Raw genomic sequence first — 25,824 nt, forward strand, 5'->3', positions numbered from 1 at the left:
AAGTGTTTTCTCACCTTTCTTTGAATGTGAAGGTCTTTAACCAGCTATCCAACTAAACAGTCCACTGTTGTTTTTCAATGTAAAACAAAGGTTGAACGAATGAAATGAAAAGCAAAAGACCATGCCTGTACTTTTGTTGCTTTATATTGTATGTATACTTTGTACAGGCAACATCTCAACAGTTGTTCTATAGTCTGATCAACATTTTAGAGACAGTACACACTGTTCAATGTTCGACACCAGGACGCAGACTTGATGCCCGTCCACTCTAACAGGCCTCCTGGAAGAGTTAAGAAGTACAACCTGTGTGAGTAAAAAACGATCATAGATGCAAAGCCCCGCTGACTAAACAGGACTTAGTTTAATGTGTCCACATTCAACAAATGTTGAAAACGTATGCAATTGTCTTGAGCTCAGTTGAGGTAAACGTCAGCCTCCTTGAGGACTTCCTCCTTCTGGTGGAAGTAGTCTCTGAACCAGGAAACGTGTTCCCTCTTCTGTTGGACTGTCAGGAAGGGGTTTCTGGACAGACCGGCCACCACGAGCTCCATGAAGTGACGCACTGGTCCCTGTCGGGGGAAACCCTCCTCCAAGTGTTTCTCTAAGAAGATGTGCTCGTGGAACGGGACACCGGCTTCCTCCTCGAGGCCTACCATAGAGCGAGAAGACTCTGTCAGAGTGTCATTTTGTTCCTCTCTGTACATTTAGCAAGAATACAGCATTCGTTACTCACCAACTTCATTGTTGACGGGGTATTGCCACAGTTTCCCCTCTTTGGTCCACTGGATCATTTCCTCAAGCCCGTTGCGGGGCTTTCGGTTGGTCGACAGAGACAACTGATTAGCAAAGTCCACGTCCCATAGAGTTGGCCGTGCTGAAAATATGACGACAGCAGCGTTACGGGCAGATGTCCCGATGAAGTTAAAACCAAGAGCTTTTGCAAATGTCACGTTAAGGTGAGACAGCGTCCGCCTACTTGACGACATCTCACGACAATAAGCAGTAATGAAGGCTCAATTCATAGTGCAACAGTTATTTCTAAGGCTTAAAAGTATCAATACAAATAACACCATAAATCACCCACTGTAGGCAAACACAGTCAATAAATAAAAGTAGACTTATTAGAAACATTTAAAATTCCTTATTACCAACTGTTGATTCAACTCCATCTTCATCAGCAGTGGGAGAGAAGACGTTAAGTCTTTTCCCTGTGAACAAGCTCCTCCTAAAAAAAAAAAAAAAGGCACATTAAACACACGGTCCGTCTGAAAACCTATACGAGTAAAAACATGAAGGAAGTCTTTACCTCCTCCGAACACCGTCCAGCTCAGCAGTGATTCCTCTGTCGTGCGTGTATCCTCGCCCGTCGTCATCAAAACGGATCTGATTAGCTGGCCGAGCGTTCTGCCGGTTGGGATTCTTTCCGACTTTCATGTCAGCGATTATTACTCTGAGGAAAAGATTGTTTTTGATTTTTCCATTATACAGAATGAAAAAGCAGATCAAATATCACAGTCTCATTTAAATACTCAGCCTATTGACATTCGTATACTGGAGACTTATACTAGACACACACCCGAGGTTGTTCACGTCCCCTTTCTTCTGGGCCTCAGTGATGGTCTCGTGCTGCCTCAGCTGCTTCAGCAGCTCAGACTCAGCCTGGCTGCGGTCAGGCAGAGTGGAGGCAGCGGCAGACGCGGCTGCAACCAGTTCAGGATCCAGTGTCTCTCTAAAAAACAACAACAACACAGTGGACGAAGAGAGACCGGGGCTTCAGATATCCTCCTGAGATTAAGGTGTAAACTCAAAGAAACCTGCACTTTAACAAGGCAATGATGAATAACCTGAAACCCCCTCTCACCTCTGCGATGAAGCCTCCACTGTAGCCTTCTGAAACATACTGATAGTGCTCTCCATAGCTGCTGGCTTTGACTTGGGTGTAGACTCATAACTCGGCTTCACTGTCATGTTTTTGAGCTTCCTCTTACTAGTTACTTCCACCTTCATGGCTCCAAGAAGGTCGAGGAGACTCTCTTTCCTGCTCTTCGCTGCGTCAGTCGTCACTTGTTTTGACTTGGCCACGACCTGCTCAATTTCAACATCCACCTGCCGCTGCGTGGTACCTCCCTCGTCGGTCTTTAACACCGCCGGCTCCTCCTCCTTATGTTCAGCCATCTTGGTAATGTTGCCGTCATCTTCGGCTTTCTGTGTAACCACAGTTGGAGTTTCTGTTGGCTCAGCGTCTTTATCTGTACATGTTTTCTCAACTTGATTAGAATTGTCACCATCGTTTTTCTTTTCACAGAGTCTGACTGAACTTGTGCTGAGGGCTTTGACTCCACCTCCATTTGCAACCCTATGTTTAGAGAAGAAAACAGAAAACAGAGTTAATAGTTATAGGGGTCTGACTCGGGAAGGGATGCTAGAAGCTTGAATAATAATAACAACACTATTATTACAAATGAAATACAAAAAAATACAATAATTAGTTTAGGGATGGGCCATGCCGTCTTAAAATAACATGATAGAGCAGGGATTTCTTTACAATATGATATTCCTGATGATAATAAAACACTTTATTACTAATTGCAGCAACAGACATTACATTGTTTGGCTCTTTCATAGACACTCTACATAATAGCAATAGCCTGTGAGCCGGTACATGGTGGGAGGTAGAGACCATGATAGCTTTTTTAATTAACAGTAACTGTCTGTCAGCGAGATGTTAAGTTCTCCCGTCACAAGGTGGCTGCTGGTACCATCTTCTCTAGATTCACATCATTTTGCAGATGGAAACTAGCTGCTAGTGATGAACCTGAGCCTCTCAAAGAAGTGTCAATCAAAATGTCCCGCCCCTTTAGTGCAGGTTAAGTAACTTAACAGCTAACATTAGCTGTCCAAAGGACACATTTTCAAGGTATATAGAATGTAAATTGTTGTCACTATACAAAGTTTTTATTTACCAAAAATACACCCAAATAACAGCCCAGTACGTAGCTGACGTTGACTCGTCACTGTGTGCTTCATATTCACTCACAGCCAAACTCACCTTAAGACTGGAGCTGCAGACTTGTCACATTTAGCTGTAAACACACACGACTCAAATACACTGGCTGAAGAATGTCTAGCCGTGCACACTGTCCGGAATATAAATCTATACATGATTGCGTCTTGTAATGTCCTTCCACGCTCCTGACATTTGTCTCCGTTGCTACATCACAAGGTCACCGACGTAAACTGGAGGATGACATTGGTTCCGGACACCGTAGTTCATGGTGTAAAGGGTACTTTCCATCGAGGAACTGACATTTAGTTAAGTTATATTGTCAATTTATATAATTGTGGTATTGGTTATTTTGCCGTTCAAAACACACTTCCCGTAACTGACTTTGGATAATTTACTTTTCGATAAACGGCTGCTCTAACGGTCCAGCGATCTGAATCATAGTCTCGCGATATCACAACCGAACGTGACTCAAAATGGCGACGGAACATAAGCGCTAATTCACGAAAGGAGGTCCCAGCCGCAATCCGTGAATTAGTTAGTTATTTATATCGAAAGATGGATATTCATAGAGAAGAATTAGCTTTGCGAAATAATTATTGTTGCAAATCCCAACATTGACGGTTTTTATTCGCGTAAGTTCCTGCTTAAATTCAGAAAGGAGAGGACAACTTCACACAGGTAACATGTCATCGGAAGCTAAGTTACTAGCATGCGAGCTAAAACACATCATATCTAGCTCGCTGTAAGTTAATATTAAAGAACTAAGCAGTCGTTAAGTGGCTTACAACCATCACTGTTAAGATGTTGTGCATGAAGTCGTTGCACTTGCATGGATACATCGTTACTTTAGAAGTGGCTTCAGCATTGTATGCTGCTAGTTGATTGTTTTTCCGTCAGAGTGGATAACCCGCTCTCTGTGGAGCTCACTGTGTTTATTTACACACATGAAGTATAAAACCCTTTTTAAAGTGTTTATTCTATGGACTTTTTCATGTCTGCATTGTAAACAAGATTCAACTTAGAATCAAAGTGGAGGTAATCGGGATTATGAGTAAGATATATAATATCGTAACGTAATAACCATCAAGTCGATAACGTTATTTCCTTCAGGCATCTATGCTGACATTACTGTTTTGACTTCATGTATAGCTTTGGCTTCATGTTTGCGGTTGTTTTCTGGTTTAACCATGTTAAAGAGTTGTTTGGCTTATTTGTTTTATAAGAGTGTAGTTGTGGTCTCGTGCACCATAGAGCCTTCCTGCACTCTTTGTATTGAGTTTCTCGTGGGCTCTCTCACGAGCTGAGATGTCATAAGTCCTTCGTTTTCAACATCGACTTTCTATTTTGTCATCATCCCACGAAGCTGCATTGAAACACCCAGGTGTGTGCACATTGTCTCACATGTCAGCCACGGATACCTGTAACGTCTTGAGTGATGTGATTGGCCTCTTGACACTATGTTTTTGATGATTGCAGATACATAGTGAAGTCATTTTGTTGAAAATATCTAAATGATGAGCTGCAATAAGATGCACGTTCTACTATTGACATTTGGGAATAGAAGTAAACAATAGGCTGTGTACAATGTTTGCTGAACCATCACATAACTATATCAAGACTGCTTGTCAAATAACATGTCAAGATGCTGCGTTTGTCTCCTGAATAAGACGAGTACATCTGTTTGAATATTTTGTGTGTGCACATTTGAGGGGTGTTATTCACAGACCTGTGTCCTTTGTTAGCCATGGCGGAGGAACGTCGGCAGAAGCAGTGTTCGGTCTCCCTGCCCACAGAGTCCATGAAGGCCATGGCAGAGTCTATGGGAGTGGGGCAGTTACAGGAGGAAAGCTGCGCTGCCCTCAGTGAAGAAGTCAGCTACAGAATAAAAGAAATTGCACAGGTAAATGATGGATGATCGATGTAGATATTGTCTTTGTGGGTCTGTAAATTGCTCTCAAACTACATGCTTGATTGTCTTTGGCATAACTGACACATGATCTTTATATTTTGTATTCTTTCCTTTCTCCTGTTTACTTAGGATGCTCTCAAATTCATGCATCATGGGAAGAGACGTAAATTAACCACCAGCGACATAGATAACGCTCTCAAACTAAAAAACGTGGAGGTAAGAACTTGCATACTTGCTTGAAGTGGGTCTTGTACTCTGATTTCTTTTCAACTTCTGTGTTCTGAATGCATTTCCTCTTGTTACAGCCCCTGTATGGGTTCCAGTCGCAAGAGTTTATCCCTTTTCGCTTTGCAAGTGGTGGTGGAAGAGAGCTTCATTTCTATGAGGAAAAAGAAGTCGACCTCAGTGACATTATTAACACGCCGCTCCCCAGAGTTCCACTAGATGTGTCTCTCAAAGGTACGCAGATGATCATTATTACATGCCGTTATACTCCAGGATATTGTGTTGTCTTGTTTTGACTCTAAACTCATACACCATGCTTGTTTTAATCCACAGCCCACTGGTTAAGCATTGAGGGGGTGCAGCCTTCTATTCCAGAAAATCCACCACCAGGTCAGCCCTGTTTTAGATTTTTTTTTCTATCTTGAAAGACCAAAAAAATACATATACATTTATCTGCAGGAAAAACTTAATATTCGGTTTTATTTACTGTTTTTCAGCACCAAAAGAGCAACAAAAGGTTGAATCTACAGAGCCGCTCAAAGTCGCCAAACCTGGTCAGGAGGAGGACGGCATGATGCAAGGCAAGAGTCAGGGGGCAATGCCTGCTGATGGCAAAGGTCAGTATCTCGTGTTCTATTAGAATGAAACTTTTCTCTATTTTCTTCTCCTGTCCCCCTGCCTTCCTCCCTTCTTCCCTCCCTAATCCGTTATGATTTTGCCTCCATCATGCCATGTTTACATCTGTCTCTTTCAGGAAAGGACAAGGGTCTAATAAGGTTGAAGCCGCGCAGCACTCACGAGCTGTCTGTGGAACAGCAGCTCTACTATAAGGAAATCACAGAGGCGTGTGTGGGCTCCTGTGAGGCTAAAAGAGCGGTAAGTCTGGCTTGTCTGTCTGTTTATATGGTTTCTTTTTTCTACATGCTGAGTAACAACCTGATAACCTTTTCTTGAATCATTTTTGACGAGAAGTTATATTGTGTGTTTCATTAATTGGCTTTACATTGAAGAAATAGTGGTCAAATAGTAGTTTTAACCTTTTTCTGATAAATGTTTGCTCTTGTCTCATTCAGGAGGCTTTACAGAGTATTGCCACAGATCCTGGACTGTATCAGATGCTTCCAAGATTCAGCACATTCATTTCTGAAGGAGTGAGCATCTTTTCCCTCTTCTCCTAATGCTCTGAAACATTACTCACCTCGTGTATAAAATAACCAAGCATACCTGTGCTGGAAGTACTGACTTGATGTTCTCCTCAAAGGTTCGTGTGAATGTGGTGCAGAACAACTTGGCCCTGCTGATTTATTTAATGCGGATGGTCAAGGCTCTAATGGACAACCCCACGCTGTATTTGGAGAAATACGTGAGTACAGAAAACAAACACATTTGTTGAAGAGTATAATCTCAACGTTTACTTTTATCCTCATGCTTATATTTCTCTATCTGTATTTGCAGCTGCATGAGCTCATCCCAGCTGTGGTGACGTGTATCGTGAGTAAGCAGCTGTGTTTGCGACCAGATGTGGACAACCACTGGGCTTTACGAGACTTCGCTGCTCGCCTCATGGCCCAAAGTTGTAAAACTTTCAGTACTACGACCAACAACATCCAGTCCCGCATTACCAAGACCTTTACTAAGGTGATCACTTTGTTAGATGGATAACTGTTACCCTCATTAACATTACATCACTTTTTAAAACACTTCACATACTAAACCAGACTGACTTGTTTCCTCAGAGTTGGTTGGATGAGAAAACGCAGTGGACGACACGTTACGGATGCATCGCTGGACTTTCTGAACTAGGACCTGATGTGAGTGGGATTCTGTTTCCTTTATGTAGGTCTTTATCATTTTGACTCTTCAATCGGCACCAACCTCTTAATTTTATTTCCTTCCCCTGCAGGTGATTAAGACGTTGATCCTTCCTCGGCTCACTATAGAGGGTGCTCGCATCAAAGCAGTGATGGAAGGACCAGTGGTCTCCAACATTGATAAGATAGGAGCGGACCATGTTCAAAGCCTCTTACTGGTAACACGTTTGTGATTATTATGCACTGAAAAGTAGACGACTTCCCACAGATTATAACACATTTGTATACTATAACAGTCAAAGCGTTTCACTAAAACATGAGGTTCATCAGTAATTGTTTCTTACTTTGTATTAGACGAGCACTTAAGTTTAAAGTTAACAAAATGTGTTTTTGTTTTTAAAGAAACACTGTGCAAGTGTTATTGCCAAGATCCGACCTCAGCCCGACAACGCGGAACAGTATCGGACAGACTATGGGTACCTTGGACCGATGCTCTGCTCCCATGTGATGAAGGCCAGGACTCAAGCAGCACTGCAAGCTCAGCAAGTCAACAGAACCACATTAACAATCACACAGGTACATTTAACACCGATACAAATGTGTTCTGTTTAGTGAAGTCAATTGCTGCTGTTCATTCGTGAACGATGAATCCTGTTCTTGCAGCCTCGTCCCACCCTTACCGTGTCGCAAAGTGGGTTAAGTGGGTCGGCAGGACCGCGCACTCCCAGCATCATCAAGGTCCCGAGCTCCCTCACCCTGATGTCTCCTCGACCGGGGACCCCATCGCAGCCCTCTCCCCCGGCAACGAAATACATCGTAATGGCAACCAGTGCCGGAGCCTCCTCAACTCAGCAGGTACTTTGATTTATTTAAATTCAGTTTAACGCTCATCCTGTTGCTCTACAGCGCTACAGGAAATCTCCGCAGGGTAACTTCTCCTGCCAGTATTGATAAGATGGCATTAGGCATAGGATTTACTGAAACCGTTCTCTTTAAAATCATAAGAGTAATTCATACATCTGTCTTTTTGTCGTCCCTCTAGGTTATCACCCTCAGCTCTTCCCAGTCAGCCTCACCAGTCACTAGCACAGTTCCCAGTGCCATGTCGACCTTTCAGTCTGGCAGTGGCCCTGGTCTGACAGGTTCACGACCGATGCAGAAGTACATAGTTGTATCTCTGCCCTCGTCTGCCTCGTCCTCTTTGGAGGCTAAGAGCTCCGTGCTACCAACCTCAATTTCCTCAAACCCACTCGAAGCAGCGTTGAAGCTAGACCGGTCCGAGTCTCCCGGAGCAAGCACACAGTCGCCACACTGAGACTTGTGTAGATAGTGGGGATTTTTACCATGTTGATGCAGCTGAACACTCAGAGTGGTTCGTTGAGGCTGAACATAAAGGGTTAAACTCTGGCATGGTATGAAGGGGAATATCTGAACTCTTGACTGATGAAGAGCAAATGTGACTAGACATTGTAAATATGTTAATGCCCAATGAAAACTCAGGTCCAGCTGTGAGATCTGTAATGTTTCAGCTTATATTCTAATTGATTCCATGTTGTTTTTTTTACTCTAAAATAAATCAGATTTTGTATGAAATCCTTGTCTGGGTGTTTTTCTTTTTTTTTTTTTATATATATATATATATATTTCCATTATGATTTTTAAGAAATATGTTATTGTGTACAGTTTGTCATTAAAAAATGTCCTTTTTTATCAAAACCAAATATCTGAACAACTGTTTAAACAAACTGCTATTATTCTCTGCAACTGGCTTGGTGTCATCACGGATCACAAGCCAGTTTAAACCACGTGCGTGTTGTAAAGAAGAAGAAAACTATTATGGACTTCCTGTCAGTGGTACGGTTTCAAAATTGCACGTTTACATTTTTTTAATATGTAAAGGACCTGTGAATGAAAATATACCACTAACTATGGCTATTAAATCTATGTAGCGGAGTAAAAATAAAGTGGCATAAAATGGAAAAATTCAAATAAGTACATGAGTGAATGTAATTGGTTACATTTCACACCTGCTTCCGGTCTGTTGGTAGACCAGAGTTCCAGAAGTAAATAAATAAAAATAAAATCTAAGTTTAAGACCACAGTAATGAACTTCGACTCCCACTGAACATTACGGTCAAGATTAAACGCTCATTTTAGATTTATTCTTTGTTGAGTAGATTTCCCTGCTTGGCTAAAACTAAAAGGTATCGCTCGTTTTTGAGCGATACCTTTTATTTTGAAGGCAAAAATTGCAACGCCGGAATCATTTCCTGTGAACTCACTGTCGTCAACAACGCGGCTCAGATTCGAGGTTGTTTGACTTCTCTCTGAGGAAGAAGAAGAAGCAGGTGTGGACTGAGGTAGAGTCAACAAACATGCATTTCAAAGTCCGAGCTGCGACAAAAGATGACTGCAAAGAAATATCGAGAATGATATTGGTGAGGCTCAGTCATGTAATGCCACTAAACCTAAAACACGTGTTCTGCTTCACGATGCCGCATGTGACACACATTACTTTAACGTTATGTTGTGAGTATATCTGCATGCACTTTGGTGTATTTGTCAACGTAATACATCCACACATAACGTTTTAAAACCCCCTCTTTTCCTCAGGAGTTGGCGGTTTATGAAAAAATGCCCGACCAAGTGAAGATAACTCATGAAGGTAAATCTGTACTTAATATGATAGAAACATGAATGCTGAGGAAAGCCCAGTTGAAACTGTTTGTGTCCTTGGAAGCCACACCAAAGGGTCGATATGCAAAGGTAATGATTGGAACAATTACACCTGTGTTTGTACTGCTGTGGCACATCAATGTCAGCTGTGAGAAAGGTCTATATAACACAGAGTTAGAGTGAGCAGTGAAACACTTTGCAACCAGACTCGGTTAGTAAATAGAGTTCACTAACAAGTAACTGTGATGACATTTTAATTTAAGCAGGAGCGAGGGGGAATTCAGCAGTGCTGAATTTTGAAGTCAGATCAAATCTCTTGGAGAACTTATGTGGTTGTATGTGTGAGCAGGATCCATTGCATCAGTCTCCCTTACAATCCTCTCATTGACAGTTGCTGGAGTACTATGATGTGTTCAATACGGACACAGTACTTTTAAAGGTACCTGGTTGAGTTTTTTTAAAACTCCAGAGCAACGATTTGAAGAGCGAGTATGCCACACACCACGAGCAACATGCAGGATGCGAAAGACATTTTGAAGACGATGCGTACCAACAAGTGTTGGTGTTTAATGGGCTATATGCCATGTGGAAAGTAATGCGCCAATAAAAGAGGAGTAGAAGAAGACTGCACGCAGGTTTGAAACACAGTTTTATTAATTGGTAAATGATTTTGAAAATGTTTATCAGTAAAGAACTTAGTCTGGATAAAACCTGCAAAAATGTGAGATGTAGGATGTGATGTTTTTATGACTGGCTTCTTGCCTTATGAACAGTTTTGTAGTGATGTAACCATGTGCTTGGATCTTAGCTGTTAATATCAAATAAGAGAGAATAAGAGTTTAAAAAAGTAATTAAATAATCTTTAAATGTTTCAATGTTTCTTGCACTTGGGTGCTGATGAATAATAATATTACCTCTAATGTGAAGATGAAATGTTGCCTTGTTGTTGGGTAAATGATCTGTCCTGCTTTGCTTTAGCACTGGAGCGGGACGGTTTCTGCCACAATCCCTTCTTTGAATGCCTCGTTGCAGAAGTGCCCGAGGAGCATAAATCTGAAGAAGGTAAAGTGCTGATCGAGGCCTTTTCTACTGTATTCCTCTCTGTCAGACAGATTTAAACTTGTCGGCGTCTTACGCCGATAACAACAGGTCTGTGACCTTGCTGTTTAGATATATTTCCATTTAGTATCTAACAAATCACGATGACTACACAGGTGCCACCTCATCAGTGTTAGTGTCAATTAAATATTCCATTATATTTGTAGGGATTAAAAAAAAAAAGTTTCTGGTATTTTTCCTGCTTGTCTTTTTGATTGCTTGTACTTTTCGTCCGTGTAGGATTCACAATTGTCGGATACGGCCTTTACTTTTACACGTACAGCACATGGAAGGGGCGGTCGGTGCATCTGGAGGACCTGTACGTGATGCCAGAGTTCAGGGGTAAGATATGTATTGAATTGTTGTCAACGAAGCGCTCGCTTGGTTGTGCAAATCATCATTTCTTAACGTTTCCGTTGCATCTTTTTCTGCAAATGTTTTGTCCCCAAGTAAAAACATTTCTTTTATTGATTTCCTTTACAGGAAAGGGCATTGGCAAGGGTTTACTCAGCAAAGTTGCCGAGGTAAGAATGTCTTTGCTGACCACTAAATCGTAGTTTTTCTGAGGAGAAATCTGTGTGACGAAGAGGTAACGGTGCACGACTGTTTTTGTTTCCTCAGGTGGGGAAGAAGATGCAGTGTGTGCGGCTGCAGTTGTCCGTGTTGGACTGGAATACTCCCTCTCGAGACTTCTACGCCGCTAAAGGAGCTCAGGACCTCACCGCCAGCGAAGGCTGGCACTTTCTACGTTTTGACGGACAAGACCTGGACAACTTAGCAAACGAAGCTCCTGAAGATTAGAAGTTTGCCGAGTAAAGATGTGTATCTTGCTGTGAAACGAATGTGGCTGTTAAACATTCACCCTGAAGACGGTGCCAAAATTCACTGTAACCCAATTCCTCACTACCTCGTCTTTCTACTTGTTAAACATTCATTTTGCTGGCATGGATGCATCTGGTTCAGCTTTGTCATCTTTCAGTGCAGCGTGCAAATCCAATTTGCGGACATCCTTTCATCTTGTATATCCACATTTGTGAGTGTATAAAGAAACAAAATATTGCCTTTATTGGGAAATTAAACAGAGTCCAGCCCTTGATGATTTTGATCTTTCTAGGATCTGATGATGCTTTGGTGAAGATTTTGGCAAATTTCCCAGCAAGACGATGTGAATTGACCTGATTAAATCCAATCCCAGATGTGATACCATATCATTCCAGTAGGTGGCATATTTATCCAACTGAAAATGAACTCTCTGAGTGGACACTCGTGCAATGCCGAGGTTAAATGCACGATACGTTAAGCTCTGTGTCTCAGCTGTGAGTATTTTCTGCTCTGGTTAAAGGAGTCAACGGAGAAGATTACTTGGAAACTAGTTCTGTAACCTAAAACCCTTTTCATGGAATTATGTTCGTTATGTTGATAATCAAAATCTCTCATTAACACTTTCATTGTTTGTTTTTTTTGCAATCAGTCACTGGAAATGATATTTATTTATTGTATAAAACATACTGAAATCCAAAGGAACACATGTGGAATCAGCCTAAAGAGAAACTGTGACGTTACATTTGAAATATACACGTGTGCTAAAAAAAAAGATTATAATGCACAAAACTTACAAAGGCTATATGTTTATATGTGTTTCAACCCCGTTACTCGATTGTTCTGGTTCAAAGACGAGCGTCTAAATAAAATCACACTGTGAAAGCCCTGGTGTAGCTATTACTGGTTACAGTTGAAAGTTCAAGTCACACGTTTCCTCCATGACTTTTGCACCGTCAAGTTACATAATCAGATTTCCTCTCACTGATATACATACTGATAGACATTCTGCTCAGAGCTCTACTTTAAGACCAGCCAGATTATTGATCAAGTAGATTTCAGAAATTTCTGGAATTGCCATCTAATTTCCGAATGGGAAGAGCTTTTGAGCTTTTAATATTTTTGCAGAAAAATGATTCTGAATTTGTTGCACAGCCACAAGAAATGTTGGGTTTTGTGGAAGGGGAGCGGCTCTCATCTTTCTTGACCTTTAAACCTGATGGCAGGTTTGAGGATGCACAGAAATTACAAAGGATTACAACACTTTATATAATTACACAAACTTCATAGACTTGAACATGATTGTAAAACAGTTTAAGGTGATCTAAGGATTAAATATTTGTGATTGTCCTATTCCTATTCCTAGTAAGAGAGATAGGGAAGGTTTTTTTTTGTATATTCTTAAAACCTTTAAAATCCTGTCAAAGTAGCACACTTCATGGCATATCTAACAGCTTTCTTGCATCTTTCTCTCATGAAGTTATTCTGCAGCAGTCATTAAAATACAGAAAAGGAAACGTAATTTGGTGTAAATGTGTGCTTATATAAGGCTGTTATAAATATATTGGTATCACCACCACATTCTGGACATGTAGTCTAACATATATGTTCTTCATATTCTTCATATAGACTAATTCTAATCTATAGCAGTGATCAACACTAACAAATGTTTGTTTTCATTACGCTGCAGTTTCTCTTGGTAAGGCGACAGCAAGCTAGTAAGGTAAATTGTATATATATGTATATATATATATATATATATATATATATATATATAGCATACATTTACCATTAAAAGGTTTGGATAAAGCCAATAAATCAAATCAAGGTTGCTGCTCTATATACAGCGATCATGAGGCTTTACAATGGTGTTTTCCATTGTAAATCCTGCCTTCTCATACTGCATTCAATCTAGTGAATTGACTCCCAAGCTGGCTTCCACTTCTCCACAATCACCTCTCAGACGTATGCGTTTCTACCATAGTTGCTCGGGACCGACTGAGACATCGCCACAGTGGACAGCACATGTCCTCTGGAGGATGGTTGGTATGGGTATGGCCTGGAACACAAAAGACGCGTTTCAGTTGAGAGATTATGCACCAATTCTACTACACCCAATGATCAAACGTCTCTGCAACACGTACTCACATTTTTTCCGTGGGTGTGTTGACTTTGCAAGCGCACATCAGGCATGCACCTCCACAAATGGCAAGTGTGGCCGACGACCAGCCGATATACAAGCCCTCTCCAATCTCATACCTGTGATTCAATAACATTGAACATATATTTATGTATACAGTATATATATGTGTATTATTATTACAACGGCACTTTGTGCCATTCAGCTATCGTTTCTTTTCAACTCGGTGACATACTGATGCGGAGAGTATTGACTTACTTTGTCCCCGGATAAAACTGGTCAAAGAACTGCCGTGTGATGTTGGCTGCATACCAAGATATAGCAATCATGGTGGAAATCCCTACAAAACACAAAGCATTGTTTACTTTAGACAAAGTGGGATGTTTTTTCAATGCAAGCAACGCAGACAGTAACAGGCTGAGATAACATGAACACGGTCAAAATGGGGTTTTATAGATAATACCACGATGTTAGCCATGCTAGTCCTAACGGGGCTAAAACCATTTCATACAACATCATGAGATTATCCATGAAGCCAGTCATATGGAGCAAAGTTGCTTGTTGCAAGGAAGGACTACTCCTTTATATCCACTCTACAACATATAGCTTATAAGCATGATTACTATGTAAACATAATAAAACAATATAGTTCTAACGTTTAAAAGCCTTTCAAATCAAACCGTAATAATAGCAAGTGTCCCGTCACCGCTCCTATTCTCACAATACAAATACCGTTGGTAATAGCAGGCTTTTGTGCATCAGCAGGTTTGTGAGACTAAGGATAACCTTTTGAACTGGTGACTCATTTTTTTTTTTTAAAGCTTGGAGTGCCAGACATGATTTATCTTTCTAGCTGTTTTGTGTTGTGTGATTGTGAGCGTCCTCCTGAGGACTGGACATGGTCCTCACTTATTGTAAAGTACTATCAATGCAGGGACCACAACACGTTTGAAGTAAACTTCCGATCAAACATTTTCTCATGCGTTGTTTTGTGACATGTCATCCATCCCCAGGTCTTTACCCTGTAGTAAAAAGAACACTCCTCCCATCGCAGCGATCCTTCCCTTCAGGACGTAGTTTTCTCCTCCTATCTTTGAACACTTCATTCCAGCGAGAGTAGCCACGAGCCCGAAAGTCCCAAACACAATGGCAGCGATCATGAGTGCCCGGGAGGCCTGAATGTACCCTGTGTGCAAACATGAAAAAAATACGATGATATATGCACTTGTAATTATGGATGGGACAATACAGGATCTCACTGCGGATTGCTATAAAAAACACTGGCAATAAGTGGGGAATTGACATTATCGGGATAATCGTGAATATTGTCACATGAGACACTTGGAAAAGCCGTCTAGCTCTTTATTATGGTAGTTAATCAAGAAATATAGCTTCATTTAAAAAAAAGTGTAATAATAATTAATGATTATCTTATTTAAGATTGTTTGTTTTTCAGTAAAAACAATGTTCACTAAAAATAGTCATATTCTATGATAATTGGGATAATATTGTTAATCATAATTACTTTGGCCCGGATAATTGTGACATTCAATTTTCATATGGCCCCATGCCTACTTGTAAGAACATGCGACACATAAATCTACACATATGTACAACATAAACATTGAAACAAATTCAAAGCAAGTATCACATTGTCTTGTTATGTTCATAATGCATGCATTATGAAATGCATGTTTTAGCCACAGAGATGACATTCACTGTTACAGCAGGGCATAGTTGATGCAGGTGGGAGCCCCCTAGAGGCTCACTGATAGTAACCCTGGTCCTATGAGCACAGGCAGAGCCACACAGGTTTGATTCCTTACTAATACGCCAAACTTTAAATTCTCCTCTTGACAAAACAGCAATATGTCAGTGTGTGTGAACTGGAAAGCATGTTTATGCTGTGGTGAGATGAGGGCACGTTATACCTCAGGGCTCAAGACTGGGGCTTGGCATCCAGTGTCATGTGTTATATGTGCTATACAGCACTTAAATCAATGCCTTAACAGTAGTTCTGACCCAAGCGTGCACATTATAACAGTCTACAACAAATAGGAATGACTACTAGAAATGTGTTTTTATTATTTTATGGGTATTGCGTTTGTCTGGGTTCACTGTTGTAGTGCTTATCATATCTTGTATTCCCCGCCTTTAATACAGATTATAGCCAGTACAGTAGATTGCTCCTGATATGCTTTTAAAGGTACACTAATATACTGTCTAAGTCAAGGTAAACAATGCAAATAAGAACAGCCATTTCTCCACTTTTGGGTTTGATCCAGTGGTGTGAGATTCAGCTGAATTCAATGAGGATCTGTTGGAGTCAAACTGTTTTATTGTACATAACATTCTCACCCTTTTAGACATTGGAGATGAATTACGATGTATTTTTTTATGCTATAGTGCTCGAGGAGTAAAGTTTTAAAAACTATTTCTGTGTTGGCCACATACCATTAAGTGCGAGCAAAGATGGAAAATCCCGGCAGTTGTGAACTCCTGTAGAGTCAGTTGCACAGGACATCCACAGGTTTTCATAGATGGTTGATGTGGTGATAACGTTACCGTCCACTGACGAGACCTTCCAGTATCGATTTGGAAGGGCGATCCCAACCATTAGCCAGGCCAGAAACCCCAGAAAGAAGGCCAACGCTTCCACTATCGCATTCATACTCCCTTGTTTCTTCTGTCCAATCGTGCAAGTTATCCAGAGAGAGAAACACTTAATTCAAACGTCGACTCCAAGCTATCTTCCTGCGCAAACGTGTGGATTTGTTGGCCCCAAATTCTCAGTTTGACAGACTAATTCCCACCCGAGCGAAGACGTTACAGAAAACCACAAATTAATGATTAATTCCAAATAACCCTCTAATGATGACATCTTTTATTCTCCACTCTTTTGAACCTTTTCAAAGACTCCAAATGTTTGCCCAACTTAAGGGACAACAGGGAGGTGAAGTCCAAGCTTCAAGCCTGCTTATTAATGACTAAAGGCTTAAAGCTATTTGTCACCTTTTGACGTTTGCTTTGAAACACTGTGTCAATAATATCAAACCGTTATTGATGGGATTCGAGTCACGTTTTGGCTCCTCACTTCCCCCTGTGTTCGGGCGATGATGGGTATGTTAGTGGCATTTAGGGGTGAGGTAGCATCACAACATACCCATCCGCAGAATGACCAGGTTTGTTGCCCAGCAGATACACAGGTTTGCTTGTCTGACAACTGAGTCCAAAAGTCCTGTTTTCACTTGTTTTACACATGTAGTGTCGTTCGTTATCTGGCCATTATCATCCTGGTGACGAAGTACCACTGCAGCAGCCTTTTGGCCACACATGAAAAAAACATTTTACTTGACTCGATAACAAATCTTTACAACCTAAACACAAGAACTGCTTTACGTCAAAGTTGACTTTCTGGACATTTCTAAAGAAATAGTTGCAGTGGTTTTGTAATGAATGTCATTATATCAAAGTACCATTTCACACCAACTAAGAACAGCTTGTCTTTACTGCTTATTGAGTACAGTCTGCAGCTCCCTCTTGTACAATGTCAGTGCTCACTGGATGTCCAACATATGCATTGCATTAAACACAATGAAGGACACTGTAAAAAGAATGACCTGTACAATGTAAGGACACTCTTATAGCGCTACAGTACTGCTTGTAAGGTTGATGAGGTTATTTAGTTTTATTGAGACTGTGTTCACCTAAAATATAATGTAATCCAGTATAATCTATGTTGTTAGAAATGTTCATAAAGTGGATGTAAATTCCTCTTTTACAATCTCAACAAAAATGAACTTTACAAACTTTACAGAGATATTGTGTTGGATTGTACAGCTGCTGATTACAGCATACATGTGTTTATTATTTTTTGTTTTGTTAAGTTTGGTTTGATTTTGTATGTGTAGTTCATATTAAGTTTCTAAGAAGAAAAAAGACAAGTCTTAATCAGATAACAATTTCACTGACGGAGATTATAAAATGTATAGTCAGCTGTTACATAAAGCTGGATCATCAGAGAAAATCTGAAAGCATAAATAGTAGTGTAAAAATATTAATAGAAGAACAAGTAAATTGTTATAAATTACCAGTAACGGTCTCATTTACATTTTTTTTTTAAAAGTGACTTTTCTAAGATCTTGTATTGTAACAGATACTACTTCTAATTTAACTTACCCGGGAGAGCAAAAAGGGATGGAAAGTCCCGGCAGTTAAAGATCCCTGTTGAATCACTCGCACAAGACATCCAGAGGTTCTCATAGATTGTGGAGGTTGTAATTACGCTGCCTTCTGTGGTGGATTCTTTCCAATACTGATCTTGTAGTGATATGAAAATCAATATCCATCCTGCAAAACCTTGGAAAAGTGCTATAACCTCGATGATCTCTTTCATCTTGAAAGTAATCGTCTATTAATAATTGGCAAAACGAACAGATAATACCTCTGTGAGGAGCTCTATTCCCAACTTCTGTATCTGATATACATTTTGGGAGTGTGAGAACTGAACTGATTTTTTTTTTCCCCTTCATGCACTCAAACCTGGACTAATTTGAACATTGATTTGTTGGCTGTAGCTACATTAGAAGTCTGCTATTCCCGCCCAAAATTCATGACATTTCACGTGCCCGGCATATTACCATAGAAATGTAAGTATACAATGAGCTTTTTTTTTTTTTTCCTCTTTTGATTGGCAGTGGAGTTCTAGATAATCTATTGTAATATAGTTATCACAGCTTTAAATCCATGAGCCAAATGTCTGGAATCATTTGTCACTGATTGCTGTGATGTGCCTTTGAAGCTTCTTCAGGAGGCAGTTAACATGACAATTCATTGTCTTATCAGTGGTAGTGTTTTAAGAAGCATTGTAGTCATAATTGTAAAATATATCATTACTATATGATCAGGACGATCAGAGAAAAGTTGAATTGCGTGGTCTGTGAAGTGATATTCTTATTGTGCTGCAGGTTTACTCTGTGGGCATCATTCTTCTGCTTTTTTTATTTGCTCACATCATCTTGTCCTCCTGCCTGTATTCCCTTTTGAGGAATTGGTAGCTTGTGATTTTAGGGAGGTCATTTAAGGTTCTATGAGCTAATGGGAAATACTGAATAGAGGGCAAAGCAAACAATGAAAGCTGGGTAAGGTGGGTGATTTATTGAAGGCAGAAAGGGTCTATTTTAGTACTGGTTAAGCATTAACGAGTCTGCTGCGGGACAAAAGATGCGTTGAAATCCTTGCTCTTTGTAAGTGCATTATTTGTACTGTAGCATATAGATTTAACATGATGAAATGTTGTGTTGACATAGTACAGTGCTGTCACCTAGAAGACCAAACCAGGCTGCTCTAACACACCCTCATAATTAATTGGTCGCCTCTATACATTAAGCAACGTATGGAAGTAAGCAAAAATCCAAGATCTAGAAGTTCTGATGTACTTAAGTTCAGTCTTTACAAAACCTTTGCACAAACCTCCTCAAAACTCTGTGAAGATGACTTTGAAAGTAAACAGATGTTTACCGTTTGTCTAAGTGGAGCTACGTTTTGTTTACGAGTAACTTCAACATTTACAGTCAGTATCTTATGAAATGTGAATTCTCTTTTGCCGACCAGTAATCAGAAGCACGGTTCAAAGTACTGTCGTATACTTACAGTATTGAATAGACATTCAGCCTTTAAATCATAATCTTATGTCTGTTAATATTTTATTTACTTGCCCTTCCCTCAGTCAGCTGAAAGATTTATGTAGTTGTGACCGCGTTGACCTCCCTGCTTAATAAAGGGAAAGTTCACTCAGGTTTGTCGGGCTCTGACTCTGGCTGTGCCCACAAGTCAGCACTGGTATTAAGATCACACCAGGTACTTCACCGAGAACAAATACATGCATGACTTTATGCAGAACATGGTGGTAGCTAATATTTCAGTTTAAATTGCTAAACTGATTTTAAAATGAATCTTTCATCTTTATTCTTTGTCCGCTGTGAATTCCCTGGTTGTAAATAACTACTGTATTCTCACAGAGATGTTTGATCTTGGAAAAAGTTTAAAACCGTCCTATTTAACAGAAATATGTGATGTATTATTCTTATTCTTATTATTAGCAGTAGTAGCACTAGTAGTAGTAATCTTCCTTGAATAGCAAACGTGTCACTGTGGTTTGACTTAGTGTTGGCAGGTGAACACTCAACAATTCCCATAGATACTTCCAAAAATAAAATAAAAAATGTTTTATTTTAGACAGTGAATACATATTTTTTTCCCCCCAAGCACAGAAACATTCGTGCTGTGCTTCAACATTTAAAACCTTACATTTGTACTTAAATTACTACTCAATTAAAAGTGTATATAGAAGAAGTGAGTTCAACAGAAGCCGCTGTCGTTGACCAAGTAACCATGACATTGCACAAAATTATATTGATCAGGAAATGAAGCAAGCCCTTCAGCCTTCAAGATGACTTTGGAAATTTAGAGAATTATTAAAACCAAACAAACTTGCATTTGTCCACTAAACTAAGTTTAAATTATGATTCATAATTGGGTTCATTAATTTGCTGTACGTAAAAGCTGTTTAAATAATGTGACAAAACTTTGAACAGTCAGTATTTGTGTGAAGTCACTGTTTCAATACCTGGTTTTATTGATTAATATGAACCCTCGTGACTTTACTTATCCACTGACTTTTCCTCTTGTGCCAACAGGTTTACATTTGTTTTTTGTGTGTGTGTTCAAGAACAAATACTTGCAAAACTAATGACGTACCCATCAATCTCATACGTAGGCTACTTTGTGTTCAAACTAATGTGGTGACCGTGCTGAACATTGCATACCTGCATCAGCATGTTAGCATCCGAATGTAAACTTTTAGCTCAGAGCTGTGCAGGGCTGTCGACTCACAGTCTTGTTAAGCAACACTTTCTTTTCACAACTGTTTTGATAAGTAAAGTCTAAAGTCACAGTTAACAGTAAAGTGATGATTGATACATTCCACTGTACTATTTCGTCATCGAACACTATGTGCGGGCAGTAATTACAACACACTTCTTTGTGAAATTGTGTTAAAGTATAACCACTGTTTAGAGTACAGCTGACAATGGTATCTGATCAAATGTAATCCCACAGACACTTTTACTGCTGCTCCAAGCCTTAATTTAAGATTAACTTCTAGAGTTAGACCTGAAATGCTCTGTGGTTTAATCATTTACCCCGACGGTAACCCAGGAGACTGAGACAATTCAAATAAACAAGTGTGGTGGTGATTTCAGTTATTGTTTGACCAAAATTGAAGCTTTGTTGTATTGTTATCTAAACTAGAGCGTCATAAACTTAAACCACCCCATCACGTTTGTACAAACTGAACATGTCGTCTGATAAAGACGTCACTCTTGTTTGTTCAACAGAACACAAAGATTTTCAATGTGCCATATTACATTTTTATTAATAAAAGGGTTTATAATTATATGATAATGAAGATAATGGTTCATATTAACAATATATAGTAGATCCTCAAAAATTCACATTTTTGTGTCATTTTCAAATGTAGAATCACTTTTTTAATTCACCAAACTTCCCGTCATTGCTATCCAGGTATTTATATAACTTAAGGTTTATAAGTATATTATAGTACAGCTTTTTAATCTCAGCTTTTGCAGAATATTCTTACATCATATGCTAATGAAGATATTTAGAAACAATAAAATATCCGTATAAAATACAAAAGAAAGAAACACGTGCTGTGTGTAAGACCCTTGATGTTTTATTCAGGAGGTGTAATTAGGACTGAATTTGTATTTTTATTCTCTCTTGTTGTCATTTGTCGACAGCCTCATACAAACACACTGATGTGGACGGTACATGCACACATGTTGTGCTTTACAAGATTTTATTGATTGCTTTTTCTACCATAATAACTATTTGTTGTATAATGAACAAATAAAGAATAATTACATAATGTCATAATGTCAATACTTTCTTTCTATGCTGTATAAACATTGTATATAGTTTCTATACAAAATAACTTATATTCAATTTGTCTGTAATTACTAAAATATTGACATATGTGGTACGTCATTATGTTTGCAACCATATTTACATTATATATTACATATATTATTGGTATTATTATACAATTATTATACATTATTATTATTATTATAATATGTTTACCATGCTTCCACTTTTATTAACACTATAAATATTACAATATAGGTACATGATAGTGATATTTAAATACGCAAATAGTATGAATTCATTACAACGATGACAGACAATTGTACAGATGACAGATAACACAGATTAGGATTAAGAACGTATCCAGATGTGTTTGATAAGAGATTCTTCCCTTTGTTCTTTCCATGTGTCTCTGCTCAAAGCAGCACACATCCTCCACCTTTGGCTTCCATGTAGTTTGGATCAAGGTCATTGGGCAGCTTGCCGTTCCCTCCCCAGATATTCATCTCTCCAAACACACCCGTCTCGATCATCTCATCCTGCCAAGGGATCGGGACATTGCCAGAAGCAAAGTCATTGTAGAACTCCGTGTCCTTGGTGTCCAGGACCACACCTTTGATTGAGCTGAAGGCGCCCACGTCATCAATATCTTTGGCATAGACCATCTTAGGATCGGGGACAAATGGTGGAGGTAGCATACCTTTAGATTGAACACAGAAGAAGGAACACATTCAATACCTGTTATTTTTGTAATTCACCACGGTTTGAGCCATCTATAGCCAACGTTTCCCTCTGTACCTGCTTCCAGACGGCCCCAGTTAATCTCTTTAAAGAATGGCTGATTCTTGAGTTCTTCACACTCGTTATTTTTGAACCCGAGGCGTTTTGATGGATCCTTTTGCATCAGGCCTTCACAAAGATCCTTGCATCCTTTGCTGAACTTTGGTGTGTATGAAACTGGATCGTTCAAGATTCTGCGAGCTACCTCGTCATTCTCAACCTGAAGAAAGAGACCATTATATATATGTATATATGATTAGGCATCGGAGAATTGGCACTGGACAAGAGCTAACGGGTGAATTGAGGATATCGTTTTCCATAAAAGTCACCCAATGAGTCTGTTCTTCACATGTTTAGTACCTGCTCTCCTCGTACTCTAAAGGGCCCTTTGGCGGCAATCATCTCAAAAATGGTGACTCCCAGCGTAAAATAGTCCACCGAGTAGTCATACTGCTTCTTCTCCAGCAGCTCAGGAGCCATGAAACCTATATTTATGAACAACATGATTTCACACTGATTTCACTGCTGAGAGAAACATGCGCTTCATGGTGGTACAGGGTTTTCTTTTCACAGTAATATTGACATAGATGGGCCATGCCAATATTACTGGGCAACTTAATATTAATGTATTGGATTTTTACTTACCTGGAGTTCCTGCATATCCAGTAGTTGTGTCTTGTCCTGGTGGAAGTTCAACAGCCAGACCCAAATCTGACAGGCGGACGTGTCCTGAGTGAAAAGGCTTTGATTACAACAGTGGTATGTAGACAACCAATATATCTAAAACAAGTCGCAGTATAGTATGTTTTAAAAAGTCAGAGTTAAGTAAGTCATAAAAAAGTCTTTAAAAAAGTCATAGTATGGGATGTGTTCAAAAAGACTTACTATAGTATGTCAAAAAAGTAATACAAAAGTCATGATATGTCTTAAAAAGTAATATTATAGTAAGTCATAAAAAAAGTCATTGTATAGTATGTGGTAAAAAGAAGTCCTCGGATGGTCTGCCAATGAGATGACAGCAGATTTAATAATGGCTCACCTGCATCATCCAGCAGGACGTTCTCTGGTTTCAGGTCTCTGTAGACGATCCTGTGCTGGTGAAGGTGCTCCAGCCCACAGATGATCTGAGCCGTATAGAAACATGTTCTCTTCTCATCAAAACCAGGATTCTTTTCATCCACATTATACATGTGAAACCTGTAAGAGAGGGTGGGATGTTATAGGATTTCAAGCCTCTGTGAAATCAACAAGCATAGAAGAGGGAAGTGAAGGTACACAATGCTCTTTTAGTTATTCTCCGACTGAAAGCATGGTGGCCCTGATATGAGGGCTGCATGTCAGTTTATCTACTTTAGGCTGATTAGTGGAGATGAAAGGAGGGAAACGCCGTCCCCATGTTGTATACAGAAACCAGCATGTAGCGTGTGATTTAGAGGCATAGTGCCGAGGTCAGTGTGAGTGTATATAAAGCTGTATTCATAGAGAGCACCTGAGGTCTCCACCATTCATGATGGTCATCACTAGGCAGAGGTCCGTCTTGGTCTGGAAGGCGTAACCCAGCATCACAATAAAGCGGCTGTGGACTTTTGCGAGGATGCGCTTCTCCACAATTGCTCCCTGAACACAAATCAAACATCAGAACACGATCAATCCAACAAAAGCAAGAATTAACAATGTCGGCTATTAGGAATATTTAAAGGCCCGATACACTTACTGTCCAGCCACACGGGTATCTTGGCGGATTACAACTCTCCTGATGTCTTAACGTGTCACTTAATGTCATTGTGTTCTAAATGCTGGCTTGGGTCGGCCAACCATGTGCCATGTGCACCTTGTACAGCAGGTGATTTCAGCAGATGACTTCTTCTTGCAAAGCTGATCAGGTGTCTTTAGTTTTAGTTGAACAGGATTAACTAATTCACTAGTAGTTACACCCGTGCTTCTCTTTATTTAACACGTCAAAATGTCTGTCGTGTCTATTGTGGCTTACTGACGGACCCAAAGGGAACAGAGACAAAACTGCTCTGTGCTGTGAGACATGGTCTACTCTTATTAGTACATCAAGTACGTAACGCAAATAAGCAGAGGTCTAATCAGCATTAACTGAAGTAGACTTTGACAGACCGGGTGGGCTTATACTTGAAGATCTTTTTTTGAAGAATTAGGCTCAAGTGTTTACTGTCTTTGAGCTGCTCTGTGAGGTCTTAAAGAGACTCGCAAGCTTCTTTGCTTGTGAGCCTTATTTTTCATAAAAACGAAACCTCTGCTCTCACTGGGTTGAATTCTCTCACAACCTGTTCTTTCTTATTTCCTGCTGTAGTTCAGTGTGAGGTTGCCAGTCGAATGATTTCACTTTGTGTTGTAACTCTTTTTATACACACAAAGCATGGTTGTAGGTGGGACAATAGATGCCTCATCGTTGCTTTACCTCGTAGCCTCTGCGCTTCTTCAGCCTCTTTTTCTCCAGCTTCTTGTTGGCGTACATTTTGCCCGTTGCCTTGGCCTGACAAGCAAACACTTCCCCAAAACCTCCTTTCCCCAGGACCCTGAAGTCCATGAACCACTCCTCGTCAAAAGGCTGGCTCTCCACCCATTTGAACTGAACAAAACGCAGAAAGAACATGCTGCTCTTGAAGGAATCTGTGGCCGTCTTGTCCAGGTGTTTGAGGAGCTGCTGCTCGCTCTCTTTAAACAGGTCACCGCGGGCGTTCTTGAAGTCTTCAACAACTCGAGCGACGGCCTTCTCTTCCAAGAAGCTGCAAAAACTCTTTGAAGCTGACTTGTAGTATTTATTGACATGCTTTTGAGCCTTCTGCACTCTCTCAGTTTCTTGACATATGGTGTAGTCTTCGATGTCTTTCCACAACTCCACAGCATTTGTATGGGTGGTGTCACTCTCCAGAAACTGTTGGAACAGGCGCTTGCCGATGGGCTGTTTGACACACATGCTGTCAAAAGTGGTGTCGACGGATGTTTTCATGTGTTCACAATCTCTGATGTGTGGAAGCTTCACCCTGGCACGCATCTTCTTGTCCCGCATGGATGCTGCTGCTACTCCTTCCGTGCTGCCACGAGCCGAAACGTAGGCAGAGTTTGCCACCACTGTCTCCAAACAGCCGATGTCCATGGCTGCGCCTTTGTCTGGCACACACAAACCCAGGAAGGAAGTTACTGAGAGTGCTGAAAAATGCATTTTCAATCGTTATGATCCTGGGGACTCAGGATGACAGCAGAGTCTTGACATTTTTAATACACAAAAAAAGGGACTTTTGATTAAATCTGCTATCATATCATATCATATCATATTCTATTCTATTCTTGCTACTCTGATTTTACTTTATCTGCCTTGTACAGTTAAAAGCTTTTGTGTCCTGTTTCCTTTATTATTGACTTCAATAGCACCAACACCATG

At 40.0% G+C, this 25,824-nt stretch overlaps 5 protein-coding genes across 8 annotated transcripts; 2 read left to right on the forward strand and 3 right to left on the reverse strand.

Annotated features, from left to right (window-relative positions):
- Window positions 1-128: 128 nt before the first annotated feature.
- mrps31 (mitochondrial ribosomal protein S31) lies at window positions 129-3,227 on the reverse strand. The gene is made up of 7 exons (XM_076102398.1): window positions 3,050-3,227; window positions 1,862-2,356; window positions 1,577-1,729; window positions 1,307-1,450; window positions 1,149-1,225; window positions 734-874; window positions 129-649 (listed from the first exon to the last, which is right to left on the reverse strand). Exons 1-7 carry the CDS (start codon window positions 3,160-3,162, stop codon window positions 414-416), a joined length of 1,359 nt encoding a protein of 452 aa, XP_075958513.1. The 5' UTR covers window positions 3,163-3,227; the 3' UTR covers window positions 129-413.
- A 248-nt stretch (window positions 3,228-3,475) lies between these two features.
- Window positions 3,476-8,545, forward strand: taf6 (TAF6 RNA polymerase II, TATA box binding protein (TBP)-associated factor). 2 transcript variants are annotated; one of them, XM_076102152.1, is made up of 15 exons: window positions 3,476-3,685; window positions 4,750-4,907; window positions 5,046-5,132; window positions 5,222-5,375; window positions 5,475-5,531; window positions 5,639-5,758; window positions 5,896-6,017; window positions 6,215-6,292; window positions 6,403-6,504; window positions 6,597-6,779; window positions 6,878-6,952; window positions 7,045-7,170; window positions 7,355-7,528; window positions 7,616-7,807; window positions 7,995-8,545. In XM_076102152.1, the coding sequence occupies exons 2-15, from the start codon at window positions 4,752-4,754 to the stop codon at window positions 8,265-8,267; spliced, it is 1,899 nt and encodes a 632-aa protein (XP_075958267.1). In that variant the 5' UTR covers window positions 3,476-3,685; window positions 4,750-4,751; the 3' UTR covers window positions 8,268-8,545. The 2 variants fall into 2 exon arrangements, with proteins under 2 accessions (XP_075958267.1, XP_075958268.1); XM_076102153.1 differs by lacking the exon at window positions 3,476-3,685 and adding an exon at window positions 3,743-4,388.
- A 65-nt stretch (window positions 8,546-8,610) lies between these two features.
- Window positions 8,611-12,430, forward strand: sat2b (spermidine/spermine N1-acetyltransferase family member 2b). Of its 3 annotated transcripts, none has more exons than XR_012956343.1 (7): window positions 8,611-9,390; window positions 9,566-9,617; window positions 10,607-10,690; window positions 10,967-11,068; window positions 11,210-11,250; window positions 11,348-11,759; window positions 11,841-12,430. XR_012956343.1 is itself a non-coding variant. In XM_076102557.1 (7 exons), exons 1-6 carry the CDS (start codon window positions 9,328-9,330, stop codon window positions 11,525-11,527), a joined length of 522 nt encoding a protein of 173 aa, XP_075958672.1. In that variant the 5' UTR covers window positions 8,611-9,327; the 3' UTR covers window positions 11,528-11,562; window positions 11,593-12,430. The 3 variants fall into 3 exon arrangements, 2 of the variants coding, with proteins under 2 accessions (XP_075958672.1, XP_075958671.1); XM_076102557.1 differs by having other exon boundaries at window positions 11,348-11,562; window positions 11,593-12,430; XM_076102556.1 differs by having other exon boundaries at window positions 11,348-12,430.
- Window positions 12,431-13,504: 1,074 nt separating this feature from the next.
- LOC142960344 (claudin-15-like) lies at window positions 13,505-17,948 on the reverse strand. Its single transcript, XM_076102154.1, has 6 exons — window positions 17,865-17,948; window positions 16,140-16,371; window positions 14,707-14,871; window positions 13,944-14,025; window positions 13,694-13,804; window positions 13,505-13,604 (listed from the first exon to the last, which is right to left on the reverse strand). The coding sequence occupies exons 1-6, from the start codon at window positions 17,946-17,948 to the stop codon at window positions 13,505-13,507; spliced, it is 774 nt and encodes a 257-aa protein (XP_075958269.1).
- A 4,064-nt stretch (window positions 17,949-22,012) lies between these two features.
- On the reverse strand, window positions 22,013-25,559 carry grk1b (G protein-coupled receptor kinase 1 b). The gene is made up of 7 exons (XM_076101946.1): window positions 24,841-25,559; window positions 23,902-24,029; window positions 23,452-23,609; window positions 23,058-23,141; window positions 22,773-22,897; window positions 22,431-22,632; window positions 22,013-22,332 (listed from the first exon to the last, which is right to left on the reverse strand). Exons 1-7 carry the CDS (start codon window positions 25,537-25,539, stop codon window positions 22,049-22,051), a joined length of 1,680 nt encoding a protein of 559 aa, XP_075958061.1. The 5' UTR covers window positions 25,540-25,559; the 3' UTR covers window positions 22,013-22,048.
- Between the last annotated feature and the right edge of the window lie 265 nt (window positions 25,560-25,824).

This window comes from Anarhichas minor, unplaced genomic scaffold (genome assembly GCF_050575085.1).
Source record: "Anarhichas minor isolate MPS153535 unplaced genomic scaffold, ASM5057508v1 ptg000027l, whole genome shotgun sequence".
NCBI classification, from domain to species: Eukaryota; Metazoa; Chordata; class Actinopteri; order Perciformes; family Anarhichadidae; genus Anarhichas; species Anarhichas minor.

What these genes read in the sequence shown, in the direction of transcription:
- mrps31 (XM_076102398.1), bottom strand. Translation starts at nt 3,162, where the DNA reads ATGTATAGATTTATATTCCGGACAGTGTGCACGGCTAGACATTCTTCA. An exon ending in TGGAGTTGAATCAACAGTTG is followed by an intron (nt 875 to 1,148) that starts GTAATAAGGAAT and finishes TCATATTTTCAG; the next exon opens with CACGGCCAACTCTATGGGAC. An exon ending in CCCCGTCAACAATGAAGTTG is followed by an intron (nt 650 to 733) that starts GTGAGTAACGAA and finishes GCTCTATGGTAG; the next exon opens with GCCTCGAGGAGGAAGCCGGT.
- taf6 (XM_076102152.1), top strand. Translation starts at nt 4,752, where the DNA reads ATGGCGGAGGAACGTCGGCAGAAGCAGTGTTCGGTCTCCCTGCCCACA. An exon ending in TCAAACTAAAAAACGTGGAG is followed by an intron (nt 5,133 to 5,221) that starts GTAAGAACTTGC and finishes CTCTTGTTACAG; the next exon opens with CCCCTGTATGGGTTCCAGTC. An exon ending in CCTGTGAGGCTAAAAGAGCG is followed by an intron (nt 6,018 to 6,214) that starts GTAAGTCTGGCT and finishes TGTCTCATTCAG; the next exon opens with GAGGCTTTACAGAGTATTGC.
- sat2b (XM_076102556.1), top strand. Translation starts at nt 9,328, where the DNA reads ATGCATTTCAAAGTCCGAGCTGCGACAAAAGATGACTGCAAAGAAATA. An exon ending in AAATATCGAGAATGATATTG is followed by an intron (nt 9,391 to 9,565) that starts GTGAGGCTCAGT and finishes TCTTTTCCTCAG; the next exon opens with GAGTTGGCGGTTTATGAAAA. An exon ending in CGTGATGCCAGAGTTCAGGG is followed by an intron (nt 11,069 to 11,209) that starts GTAAGATATGTA and finishes TTTCCTTTACAG; the next exon opens with GAAAGGGCATTGGCAAGGGT.
- LOC142960344 (XM_076102154.1), bottom strand. Translation starts at nt 17,948, where the DNA reads ATGAGAACCTCTGGATGTCTTGTGCGAGTGATTCAACAGGGATCTTTA. An exon ending in ATCTTTGCTCGCACTTAATG is followed by an intron (nt 14,872 to 16,139) that starts GTATGTGGCCAA and finishes GTTTGCACACAG; the next exon opens with GGTACATTCAGGCCTCCCGG. An exon ending in AGTGTTCTTTTTACTACAGG is followed by an intron (nt 14,026 to 14,706) that starts GTAAAGACCTGG and finishes TGTGTTTTGTAG; the next exon opens with GGATTTCCACCATGATTGCT.
- grk1b (XM_076101946.1), bottom strand. Translation starts at nt 25,539, where the DNA reads ATGGACATCGGCTGTTTGGAGACAGTGGTGGCAAACTCTGCCTACGTT. An exon ending in AGAAGCGCAGAGGCTACGAG is followed by an intron (nt 24,030 to 24,840) that starts GTAAAGCAACGA and finishes ATTTGTGTTCAG; the next exon opens with GGAGCAATTGTGGAGAAGCG. An exon ending in TGGATATGCAGGAACTCCAG is followed by an intron (nt 22,898 to 23,057) that starts GTAAGTAAAAAT and finishes TCATAAATATAG; the next exon opens with GTTTCATGGCTCCTGAGCTG.